Here is a 13,131-nt window from a genome sequence, read left to right on the forward strand (position 1 = left end):
TAGGTAGGAGGTGTGTTTGGCATCCATCTCCTTACTTCCCTGGGTACCCTCCCACCCCTGGGTGTCCCCGTGCCCTGCATTTCCAGAATCACTGATACCTGCCACCAGGAGAAACATCTGAGGAGCACTTACTACTTTGGTGCTGAGTAGTATGTGTCTTGCCCAGGTCAGGGGCACTTGTATTTTAAAATCCAAAACGGATGAATCACTACTAATAGGATTTCAAATATTAGACCATTAGAGCAGGATTGATTTGGGGAAGTCCTTCCTCAATGTCCCCCAAATCACACCGTCTTTGGCAAAAGCAGGTGAAGCAAACATCAGAGAGACTTCCATATTTCAACATATCCAACTTATTATTTGTTCTGTGACTATCAATTGGAACAAGTTCCTTTAGCTTCTAACAGAGGAAAGAAGACAGAGTCCAAAGCTGTTTGATCTTTGCAAAGGAAGCCTATTAACAGATAAATGCCAATACAAATAATTTTACTGCAGTCCAGCCCCAGTTTTTTTCTGGGGCTTTGTAAGGGCAGGAATTATAGTTCTGCAGCAGTTTAGAGAGTGCAATTTAGAAAGGCCACAGGACTTCTGATGGTGGCAATATTTGTGTCTGGCACTAGTCCATTTTCTAATCATGACCCTACTTGTAGGTTACTCTTCTGTTATTACCCCCGTATGATGAGTGAAGTCCAAGGGCACAGCAAGCACATGCCAGAGCCAAGCTTGAGCCCCTGTTTTGTGATTGTGAATGTCTTGGCCTCCTGCTGTGTTAACTCCATCAAAAGCAGGTGCCTCTGCTCACCTCAGGGAGTTTTCCCACTGAAGGGGAGGGTCCGGACTCCATGAGAAAGAAGATGGTTTGCTAAATATGCTAATACAGTTCTTTCTTGTTTTCCAGGTTTTGGAGGTGCCCTGGGTTACCTTTTGGGTGCCATCGACTGGGCCCATCTGGAGATAGGAAGAGTATTGGGTTCAGAATTCCAGGTCATGTTCTTCTTCTCCGCCTTGGTGCTTACTTTGTGTTTTATTATTCATCTCTGCAGTATCCCTGAAGCCCCACTTAGAGATGTTACAAAGGACATTCCCCCACAGCAAGCACCCCAGGATTTTCTATTGTCATCAGACAAAATGTACCAGTATGGGTCTATTGAGAAAGCTAAGAACGGTTATGTAAACCCAGAGCTGGCATTGCAGGGAGAAAAAACCCCAAATCCTTCTAAACAGGTAAGATGCAAATTCTTTTTTCTTTACTCAGGAAAAATATCCTTGTTCTTACCCTTCTTATTTTTTTTTTTATTATTCTCTCTCTTTTTTTTTTTTTTGCTCTAACAACTTTCATACAAGCTCAGTCAATCTCTATGAGTCCGACTTCTCTTGTTGGGTTAGCCTATCTATTTTCTAGGACTATTGGGATATTTAACTAAGATAAGGCATGCAAAAGTGCTTTTTAAGCTTTATATAAGTAAATGAGCATATTATAGTCATTTATTCAACAAACTACTTTGGGTACCAAGTACATGAAAAGCACTACTAGGTATTGAGGGATCATAAAACAGATTATTAATCTCTGCTCCCTGTGCTCAAGAATTTACAGCTGTAATAGGGGGCATAATAATACCAGTTTATACCAATACATATTCCAAGGTCAAATATACTTATTTTCCAAAACGAGAGAGGTGGCAGTACAGTTTGGAAATTGGAAATTTTTTTTAATGGCAAGAGGAGGCCTGAATTATTTCAGGATTCAAACTGGATCCCATAAAATTCATCCTCAATTCCTTCATGCCATCATTGCTTACTTTATCATTTCAATGGTCTCCTTTTGAGTGTACTCTTAGGAAGTTCTCTTCCCCACTCTCAGCTCTGGGCCTTTTTCATGTATAAATGCACCACCACCCAATCTCCAGTTGACAAAAGTGTACATTACGTTCAGTAGAGCAACTCCCAAGGGCTCAGAATCATTGAAAGGGCTTCACCAAGGGAACAGATGAGTCACATAATAAGATGCCAGCTGAATTTTCATTCTGAGTTAAAATACCCAAAGGGCTTTGAATATTTACATTCCCAGCTTTTACAGAAATACTAGGCACAATTTGAAAGCTCATATTTATTTTTGGATGACAGGGAAAATTAGATTAACAATGAAAGTAGGATGAAAATTATGTATAAGGCAGAAGCATAAATTAATATTTGGAATGAGAATGAATACTTCTGGCCACATTCACTTTTAAAGACTTTGCATTTTTGGAAAGAAAAGAAGGAAAAGAAGAATAAATCACTGAGTCTGAGGCATGAAATTCAGGCTGTTGTTGTTTAAAGATTTCATTTTTATTTTTTAAAGTAATCTCTAAACCCAACAGGGGCTCAAACCTACAATCCTGAGATCAAGTGCTGCATGCTTTACCAACTGCGCCAGCTGCGGGCTCCTGTTGATTTTTGTTCTATGCCCTTAGCTTCTTCCTATGGTTGAGTAAAAAGTAACAATCGTGCATTGAATTTATTTTTCAGTTAACATTTATTTTGACAGTTACCATATTCTATGGGCAAGAAAGTTATTTTTCCTACTTCCAGAGGAATGTCTATACTTTTTTTTTTTTTTAATTTTTTATTTATTTATGATAGTCATACAGAGAGAAAGAGAGAGAGCCAGAGACACAGGCAGAGGGAGAAGCAGGCTCCATGCACCGGGAGCCCGACGTGGGATTCGATCCCGGGTCTCCAGGATCACGCCCTGGGCCAAAGGCAGGCGCCAAACCGCTGCACCACCCAGGGATCCCAATATCTATACTTTTTAAATACTAAGTACAGTCGTCCTCATTTATCTGAAGTTTCACTTTCTATCTTTCTGTTACCTATGGTCAACCACTGTCTAGAAGCAGATGATTTACTGTTAAAAGGTTAATAGTAGCTTAATGCTATGTCATCCACCTCACTTCATTTCATCACATAGGCATTTTATCATCTCATGGCATCACGAGAATAAGAAGAGTGAGTATAACATAATCATGTATTTTGGGAGAGAGAGACTACATTCACACAACTTTTATTACAGTATATTGTTATAATTGTTCTATTTTATTATGCTATTGTTAATTTCCTACTGTGTCTGATTTATAAATTAAACCTTATCATTGGTATGCAAGAAAAAACATAGTCTATATACAGTTCAGTACCATGTGCAGTTTCTGGCATCCACTGGGGGCCTTGGAACGTATGTGCCATGGATAAGGGTGGGAATGACTGCATGAGAAGATCAGTTCAGTCATGGCCAGTAGGTTAAATACTACAAAATTGAAAAATTAAAAAACTCAATTTATCTAATAAATGTACAAAAAGTAAATATATTTTCCACAATGAAGAATTAAAAAGCATTATTATATAAAATTAAGAATTGTAAAATAGCCGTTATAGTTAAAATAGAAACTCCCATGAGAATACCTTGTAAATAAAGTAGCCAAAACTCAATTTCATTGTGTCAAGATTAAGAACAGATAAAGATTTGACAAAACCTATCATCCCACAATGATTGATGTTTATAGTCTCAGTGAGTGTCTTAATATTCCCAAGGTTTCTTTCTCCTCTTATATAACAAGATGCTGAAAGCTGTTTTATTCTTTGTATTTCAAAACAGTTGTGTCAGTAGTTCAAAATTTCTGATTTTCTCAAAGCTTCTGATACAAAAAAAGTATAGCTGCTGGTTTTAACATAATTTAAGTCTAAATTAAAGAATATGGGTATGTGTATTGATTGTGTGTGTGTGTGTATGTGTGTGTATTCTATATTGTCTTCACTTTAGACTCCACAAAGGGCTCATTTTTTAAAAAGATTTTATTTATTTATGAGAGACACACACACACAGAGAAGCAGAGACACAGGCAGAGGGAGAAGCAGGCTCCATGCAGGGACCCCTATGTGGGACTTGATCCCGGGTGTCCAGGATCAGGCCCTGGGCTAATCCACCTTGTTGAGCCACCCGGACTGCCCACAAAGGGCTCATTTACATGTGCTGGCTCATGGCAGGATCCAGAGAAATAAACTAGGAAGAGGCACTTGACCAAAACCAGGGAGCTGATTTGCTCTTTGTATTAGTTTTCTATTGCTACCTAGCAAATTACCACAGTTTGCGCAGCTTAAAACCATATTTATTATCTCACAGTCCTGTAGATCAGAGTTCTGGGTGGGCTCAACTGGGTTCTCTGCTTAGGGTCTCACAAGGCTGAAATCAATATGTTGATGGAGGAGCATTCTCATCTGGAGGCTCAACTGGGGAAGAATCAGCTTTAGGGCTCATTCAAGTAGAATCTAGTTCCTTGTGTTTGTAGGACTAAACTGCTTATTTTCTTACTGACTGATGGCAAGAAGTCACTCTCATCTCCTAGAGTCTACTCTAAGATCCCTTTCATGTGATCCCTTCCACCTTCAAAGCCAGCAACCCTTGTGCTTTGAAACTCTGATTTCCTCTTCTGCTCCCACCTGGAGAAAATTCTTTGCTTTTTAAATTGCTCATGTGATTTGGTTAAGGTCACCCAGATAATCTCCCTTTTGATTAACTCAAAGTCAAGAAATTAGTAACCTTAATTAAATCTGCAAAATCCCTCTGCCATGTAGCATAGAATAATTATAGGGTAATATCAGAGGACAGGGATCATGGGGCCATCTTAGAATTTAGCCTACCATGCTTTCAGATTCAAGAAATCTAAGAATTATAATCATCTAAGGGCTAGCTTAGATCTGTGAGCCTTGTCCTCATGTAGTGGTTCTGCCATCCAAAGACAGGATGCTAGATATCTCTTACATCTTGGCCCAAAGCAAACCCCATTTCCAGACCTTTTACCCTTAGGTCTCCAAAACCTTATTCAGGGCCCTCATACTTGACAGGGCACTTCCTATAAGACCCCTCCGTGGAAACCTTGGTGCCATGCCCAGAAAGTGTGATGCTGGGGGGTAATTGACTGACACGTATGTGACATGGCTGTGTGCTCTGGCTCACACAGCTGGCTGTATGTCTGCACTGAAGGTCACACCTGTTTCCTGTTTTATTCCAGATTAGTAAGACAATGACCATGACCTCACTGCTGAGGGTGCTGATGAATATGCCTTCCCATTACCTCTGCCTTTGCATCAGCCACTTCATTGGATGGACTGCTTTCCTGTCTAACATGCTCTTCTTCACAGATTTTATGGGCCAGGTAATAAACATGTCTGTGCACAAACTCATTGACTTGCATATCAGTCCTTCACTCAGCACCTGTTGAGTTTCTTCTGGGCTCACCCCAAGGATGGGCACAGTAAGAATGTAAGGAAGAGTACTTTAAGGAGCTGTCTTATAGACAGGAACTGGAGAACAAGTTACTATACCCTAGAAATCTCTATGGGACCAGGACTTATCAAATACAACAAACAGGAAAGAATCAATGTGAGCTGCAGTAGTCATGGCAGGCTAAATAAAGGAGGTATAGTATAGTCTTGGCATTGAAAGGTGAATAGGAGTTGGACAGAGAGAGAAGAGGGAGAAAACATTCCAAGCAGAAATAGGAATGGCATTGTGGAAATGAGTCAGAAGAAGCCTGTTGGTTATACCAGAGGAAGGGTACCAGGGTTGCTTAGTCAGGTGGGGGCCAGATATTAGGTGGAAGGAAGGGTATTAATGATCCAGGGAGATACTGTTTAGACTTGATGGCATTAGGACTTCTTGAAGGTCCTTGAGTAGAAGTGTAAAAGGATGAAAGGGGTGATGTGGTCATGGGAGAATGAACTCTGTGTCCTGGGAAGGGCCCCCTGGGCAGGGACATGTCGCTCCTCAGGAAGGAGAAGCAGAGTACATGAAAGGGGGTCCCTACCACACTGCATTTGTATCTCAACAGCCCCAAATCTCTTTCAGATTGTATACCACGGGGATCCCTACAGTGCACACAACTCCACAGAGTTTCTCATCTACGAAAGAGGGGTCGAGGTTGGATGTTGGGGCTTGTGCATCAATTCCGTGTTTTCCTCACTTTATTCTTGTAAGTCTCTTCCTCCTCAAGGTGTCTTCTAGAAGGCTCTGGTATAGCAGAATATTGGATTTTATGTATTTATATGTATTCTTTTGCTCTTTAAAATACCAGATTCTTGAGGTGCCTGGGTGTCACAGTTGGTTAAGCATCCAACTCTTGGTTTCAGCTCATGTCCTGATCTCAGGGTTAAGAGATGAAGTCCCGTACTGGGTTCCTCCCTCAGCATGGAATTTGCTTGGGATTTTCTCTCCCTCTTTCTCTGACCCTCCCACTCATGCTCTCTTTCTCTCTTTTTCTTTCTTTCAAATAAATAAATTAAATAAGTAAAACATCATATTCTTGATAAATTATGGAAATCAGGAAAAACTATTCCCTTAGAAAGGACCACAGGAAGTATCCTTTTCCATACTGAATTCTATGTTATTTTCCTCATTGATTAAACTTTCCTTGGAATCCATGGGTTCTTGATCAAAGTTATCTAGAAAATAAAGGGAAACCTTGTAAACAAGTTAGTGAAGTATTGGATGCACAAGGGCTACAGTCCCAGCACTGACTATCAGGTCTATGTTCTACTGGAGGAAGATCACTGGTGGAGTTTCACAGATATGTTTATTAGATCTGTAGATGACAGACCATAGGAGGGATGGTTAATATGCTAGGTGACAGAATTAATGTGCAAAATGACCTTAGCTCAAGTGAGGGAGGAAGGCATGTCATAGGAGCACTGTTCCAGGATTAAGGATGACAACTTTCTTTCTCAGGTACCAGCTTTCCATGGGGACTGGAGTCCATTAACCCCTGCTTAGCTAAGTTTCAGTTCTAAAGACACTGCAAACAAAGAAATTTCTGTGATTGGTTTTATTTATTGTGTTTTTCTAAAAAAGATTTTATTTATTTTATTTATTTAGGAGAGAGAGTGCACATGTGAGGGGAGGAGCAGAGGGAGAGGGATAAGCCTATTTTGCGCTGAGTGCAGAGCCTGATGCAGGGCTCAATCCCAGGGATCCAAGATCATGACTTGAGCTGAAATCAAGAGTTGGCCTCTCAAGAGACTGAGCCACCCAGGCACCTCTGTGACTAGTTTCAAACATCCCAAACTAATGTACTATAACACTAGTATCATTTGGTGCCCAGCAATGTATACGGAAATCTCCAAGCTCTGTATACATTGAATTAAGTGAAATAATCTAGCCAATAAAATGTATGCAGGCCTCCCATTGGAATGGAATTGGAATGGAAATTGGGCTTCTAATAATAAAGGGAGCTCTCCTGGATTGTGGGGAGATAGCTGGACCCCAACTCAGAGCTCTAAGATTTGGGCAGACCCAGGGGACAGCAAGGTTGTGACCCAGGTGGTAAAGGGGGAAGTGATGGAGGACAATCCCTGTTAGCATTCTCAGGGGCACTCATTCTGTCATTGAAGTGTGCTTTTTAGGGGGAAGAGAGTGAATGTATATATTAACCCCTTGTCTGACCTCCAACTAGTCATAGCACAGCAGGAAACCTGCTGCAAGATAAAAAAAAAAAATCTCTTCAAAATATAGCACAACTGGGGAAAGGGAACCTAATACAAACATGTAAGTAATTCATGGCCTAGTAATCATGAAGCCATAAAATTTATTTTTTAAAAATTTATGATAACCAAATAATAGCGGCTTAAACCTTATATTTCTCCTTTTTCCCCCTTAGAGTGCATGAACTAAGAACATTCTTAGAGGAAGATGTCAAGTACTTAAAATAGAATCTGAGAGTTGTAGATTAAGGGTCTAATTATTCATCTCAATCCCTTTATGTTTTCTAGAGATGGGGGACTATTTACTACCACCTTCATTCTTGTAAGAGGAGCCCATTTTTTCCACAAGTAATAAGTATTTTAGTTTTGTGTCAATTAAAAAATAATTTTTTTCAAAGAATCCCTACGAGGGACCATTCCATTAGTCTAGTCTTAGTTCCATTTCATGGCACTTGAAAATTAAAATGCATGTTATTTTTAGGCCCCGTTGAGTTAAAAGCTCTGTGTACAATAAACTATTATTTGAATCGTTTTCCAAAGTTATTTTAATGTATAAACCAGTGGGATCCCTTTCACTTGAATTAGAACTAAAATTTTATTTATAAAATACCAACCAGCCCTTAAGGATCTTCAGGGGCTCTCCATGACCATAAGATAAAGTCAAAGTCCTCAGCCTGGCATTCCATGATTTTCAGTTTGGTCCGATTCGCACTTTGACCCCTCTCACTCCAGTTCAGATTCACTACACCTCATGACTCACTACACAGACTTCTTCAGCTCTGTGGATTTTCTACTGCTTTTGGTTTCTCCTTCTCCAGATGCTCTTTCTAATTCCACATCTGGACAACTGCTAATCATGCTTTTAGACTCAGCTCCAAAGTAACTTTGTCTGTTAAGTCTTCCAAGTTCTTTCCCCCTGCATTCCAACCCACCCTGAGCAAAATCAATCATTTCCTTCAATTCCAGAGTGCACCCTCTATTTTGGACTCATCACATAACATCAGATGAGAATCCAGAATTTCTATCCAGATGCAGTTTGGCAGGGCAATCTGGCTGCTAGGGTGAAGGGTGAGGTATGGTATTTTCAAGTTCCTTTTGCATAGCAAGCATACTCAGATCCATGAAAATGGCAATATTTAATACTGGAAAGTAGCCAATTTTTCATATCCTACAGTACTATTCATAGCTGGTGCTTAAATCCAGCATTTCCCTCCAATCCCAATGGGAGGCACAGTGTGAGGACATAACCACAACTGGGTATCAGACCCAGTAGAGGGCAAGTCAGCTTGGCCTTTACACATTGATTTCTCTTCATGGATAAGGGATTCTTTGCTTGGCTTTGTTCTGAAGTTACTTCTGTTTCCAAATAGCGCTTTATGCTTTTTTACCTTCTTCTTGTCTGGCCTATATAATTGGATGAGAGCATTTCCCCAGTGACTACTGATGGTGTCTTTTAAATACTGAGATACCAAAAAAAAAAAAAATACTGAGATACCTAGATTACATTTTTTGTATAATCATTAAGCAAACAGAAACTGAACTAACTATATACTGCTCTCACTCTTAACCTTGACAACAGCTCCCTGGGGGATGGTATGGATTTAATAGAGAAAGCAATGTTGCCCACTTGTCATTTTCAGAGCTCTGATTTCCATAGGATGAGACAGTGTTTAGTTTCATAATATATTCAGTTGTAATCCAGGTTAGGTTTCTTGTCTATGTCATGTGAGTCCAACAGTTCTTTGTATAGATAGGGGAAATTTCATTCTTGAATAGACACATTTCAGGTCTTAGCATTCATCCCCTGGGTTCATGTGTTCCAGTAGAATGGTCAGGGGAAAGATAGGGAGCGTATAGATTAGAAACAGCTATTTAAAAAGAAAGAGCAAAGTTTTTTAGGGATCTCATTTGATCCTGGAGACAATCACAAAGAAGGGTTTTATTAATGTCTCTTCTTTTTTTTTTTTTTAAGATTTTTTTTTAGTTGAGGAAGCTGAGATTTTGAAAAGATAAGGGAATGGACAGATGGTGAGGGAGTCAGCAGTAGGGAGGTTCTGGGTACAGTGAGGGCCCCTCACCAGCCTGGGAAGTGTTGGCCAGTCAGGGAACCTGTCTTTAGATAAAGGACATTCTTCACTTCCTTCTCAGGTGTGCAGGTGATGTTCAGATGGAGGGGAAAGGACCAAATGGCTTGGATTATTCTTAAAATCTGGTTGTTTCAGTTTCCTCCAGCCTGACTTTGGGCCACGGGGCCAAGATAGGCCTGGATTGTTGTGTCCTATTAGGCTAGACTCTGTGAATCAAAAGGACCTACTTTTCTTCCCCGTCTTGCATCCCCACAATCCCATAGCCAATGTGGGCTTTTCCCACCTTTGCATTCTGTTGCTATTCAACTGCCTGCCGAACAGTGCCTGGTCCTTCCTTGTGGAAAAAGAAAATCAACCTTGCAAGGCAGTTTCTAGCCCTCTGTATGCACAGGATTTAAGATGGATTCCAAAAGCCATCTGTTTTTAAGCACAGATAAGGAGGTTCTTTTGTTCCTGACTCAGCATCAAAGGAAGACTCCTAAAAAAAAAAAGTGAATCTTCAAAAAGAAAGATTGTCTGAAATTACCAAGTGTTGTGAGGCACCGCCAGCTGTAATTTCTTTCTTTCTTCTCCCCACAGACTTTCAGAAACCTTTGGTATCCTACATCGGATTAAAGGGTCTTTACTTCACAGGGTATTTGCTCTTTGGCCTGGGAACAGGATTTATTGGGCTCTTCCCGAATGTCTACTCCACCCTGGCTCTGTGTACCATGTTTGGTGTGATGTCCAGCACTCTGTACACTGTGCCCTTTAACCTCATTGCCAAGTACCACCGCGAGGAGCAAGAGAAGGTGTGTCATTGAACCTCACCCCAAAGGCAGAGGGGGGGATGGGGTAAGAAAGTGTAGGGCAGAGCTAGAAAATAAGGATCTTGAAGCAGCAGCTTCACTGTCCTCTTTCCTCTGCAGCTCTGTGCACCTGGAGGGCAGTAGAGAGATACTGTTACCCTGTTATCTTTTTGGGGGGGAAAAGGGGGCTCAGGAATGCTGAGAAAGCAGCCCAAGTCATACAGCAAGAAAAGAAAGGGGAGCCTGGGGATTCTGACAACTGTCCCAATGTCCAGTTCACCTGCAGCTTTCCTGGGGGCCCCCACCCCCAGCGGCTGCAAAGGTGGAATTTCTGGGAATTATTGGTTAAGGGTAGGAGATTCCTAACCCACATTTCCCTTGGAGGCCAGGCTTTAGCAAGTCAGACTCTGTGGGGGGAGGAAAGCTGAGGTTGCAGGTGGTCACCCTACCAGCTGCCTCCAGGGAGGCCTGCCCCCATCTCTGTCTTGGAGATCAGGCTGGAGGGCAAGGCACCAAACTGCCCCCAAAGAACGGTAGGTTGGGTATTTCTGCTCCAAGATCAGCAGCTCTTCTTTTCAAAAGATGTAACTTTTTCTCTATGAAAATAGGTATAACATTTCCTTACTTGGCGTAGAGATAAAAATGCTAAAGAGATAACTTCAAGCTCACTCTGCCACAGTGTGAAGCTGAAAGACACTGAACACATTTCTGTGGTTGCAGTGCTGGCCCGCTTCTCTATCATTTGACCTGGCCAGTGCCACAGGGTGGAGTTGCAGAGGAGTTAAAAGCTTCCAAACAAGAGTCTGTGGCTGTTCTCGCCCCTGACGAACGCTGTCACTAATGTTTCCATGTGTGCAAGGGTTTTGCTGTTAGAGATAGTTACCGTGAAGAACTGTCCCTCCTGGGAGAAGGTTAGGTGGTATGAGGGCAAAAACACATAAGCTTTCGATTCAGAGAAACGTGGATTCAAATCCTGCTGCCCCTACTTTGCAGTTGTGTGACACTGGGGACGTTATTCATTTATTTATTAAACATCAGTTAAAATGAGTTCATTTTTAGATAAGGTTATATGTTCACATGGTTCAACAACCACAGCGATATATACATGTGGCTCTACCTACCCGTTTTCTATGTCCCTCCGGGGCCTACGTGTAAGCACTTAAGTGGTTTTTGTTTATCTTTCCAGCATTTTAAAATGAAAATCAAGTATGAATCTGTTTTCTTATTTTCCTTCTTGTGTTCAAAGCATAATGTGCATTTTTCTGCACACTGCTTTTTTTTTTACGCTTTAATTGTATAGGAATTATCATTCAAACTGTCAGAGCCTGAGCTTCCTAATCAAGCAAATGGGAATAATATGCCCACCTTATGGTGATTGGAAAATGGAATAAAACAAGGTAGTACAGGTGGCCTGCCTAGCATGCTGCCCACCTAGCACCTGGCAGAGACTCAAAAAATGGTAATTAGTATTGCTGTTGTCCTATGGGCATGGTAGTGTGTGCATCCAGGGAAGAGGGGAGGACAAAGAGAAGTGACACAATCAGAGAATCTTGCATAAGGCTAAGGCCTAGCACGTACAAGACACCAGATAAATGGCAACATTATCAACCAGTCCATACCAAGCACATTCTGAAAGGCTGAATTACTTTTTTTATATTGCTTCTCCTATGTAGATCTGTGCTTCAACACACTTCTTAATCATATTTGAACTTTTAACTCTACTGAAGGAAAGAAACGGGATATTTATTGAGTTTCTATTATATTATACCTACTGACTTCTTAGGAAGAGGTATTTTGCATATATTAATCATTTAACCTTCCCAGGCATTCACAGGGGTGTGTGAGACTTTGTGGCAGGTAGGAAAAGCAGCCTCATGCAGTTTCTTGGTGACTGTAAAGCAAGGACTGGGCAAACTACATCTCATGGGCCAAATGTGGCCCGCCGCCTGCTTTCGTACGGCTGGTGAGCTAAGAATTCTCTTAAAATTTTTAAATGCTATGTTACAAGAAAATCAATAGAAGGGTAACATTTGTGACAAGTGAAAATGATATGAAATCCAAATACCAATGTCCGTTAGGTCATATTGGAACACTGACTCGTTTATCCACTGCCGCCGCTTTTACACCACAATGGCAGCGTTGTGTGGTTGCAACCAAGACCATGAAAGGATTTCCTACCTGGTTCTTCACAGAAAAAGTGTGCCAGCTTCTGCCCCAATGGACTGTTCATGTAGATTAAATGTCTTCCTGTGTTTCTCTTGCAGAGACAGCAGGCCCGAGGAGGGAGCCTGGACAGCGGCGAGAGAGGGCAGGGCCTGGACTGCGCAGTCCTCACCTGCATGGTGCAGCTGGCTCAGATCCTGGTTGGAGGTGGCCTGGGCTTTCTGGTCAACAAGGCCGGGAGCGTCATCGTGGTCATCACGGCCTCTGCGCTGGCGCTGATCGGCTGCTGTTTTGTGGCTCTCTTTGTTAGATACGTGGATTAGGTCAATAAAGAGACACTGTCCCTACTCTCAGACACAGGGAAGTACATGGCAGGAGATCAGTCTCTTCTTTTGGCTCTGGAGTTTTGGGGTCTGCCCACTGGACACCCTGTGTTATGACTTCAGCCTCAACTATCTGCCCACACCTCACTCCTCTGCACAACAGTTTGCTGCTGTCAGGCATCGCTTATCTTAGGAGAGGCTGGGCTCTGCCTCCATTCAGTGGGGCAAAGGCTGAGTGTGGGAGAGAGCGCCTACCTCTCC

At 41.7% G+C, this 13,131-nt stretch overlaps 1 protein-coding gene across 1 annotated transcript in view; it reads left to right on the forward strand.

The window, feature by feature from the left end:
* The window catches only part of SLC45A2 (solute carrier family 45 member 2), a 31,031-nt gene extending 18,117 nt beyond the window's left edge, over window positions 1-12,914 (forward strand). The window contains exons 3-7 of the mRNA XM_025436461.3: window positions 899-1,224; window positions 5,046-5,189; window positions 5,882-6,005; window positions 10,176-10,387; window positions 12,649-12,914. Coding sequence (XP_025292246.1) covers window positions 899-1,224; window positions 5,046-5,189; window positions 5,882-6,005; window positions 10,176-10,387; window positions 12,649-12,870 — 1,028 coding nt within the window. The 3' untranslated portion in view covers window positions 12,871-12,914. The remainder of the gene's footprint in view (window positions 1-898; window positions 1,225-5,045; window positions 5,190-5,881; window positions 6,006-10,175; window positions 10,388-12,648) is intronic.
* Window positions 12,915-13,131: the final 217 nt, after the last annotated feature.

The sequence above is a fragment of the Canis lupus genome, chromosome 4 (genome assembly GCF_003254725.2).
Source record: "Canis lupus dingo isolate Sandy chromosome 4, ASM325472v2, whole genome shotgun sequence".
NCBI lineage: Eukaryota > Metazoa > Chordata > Mammalia > Carnivora > Canidae > Canis > Canis lupus.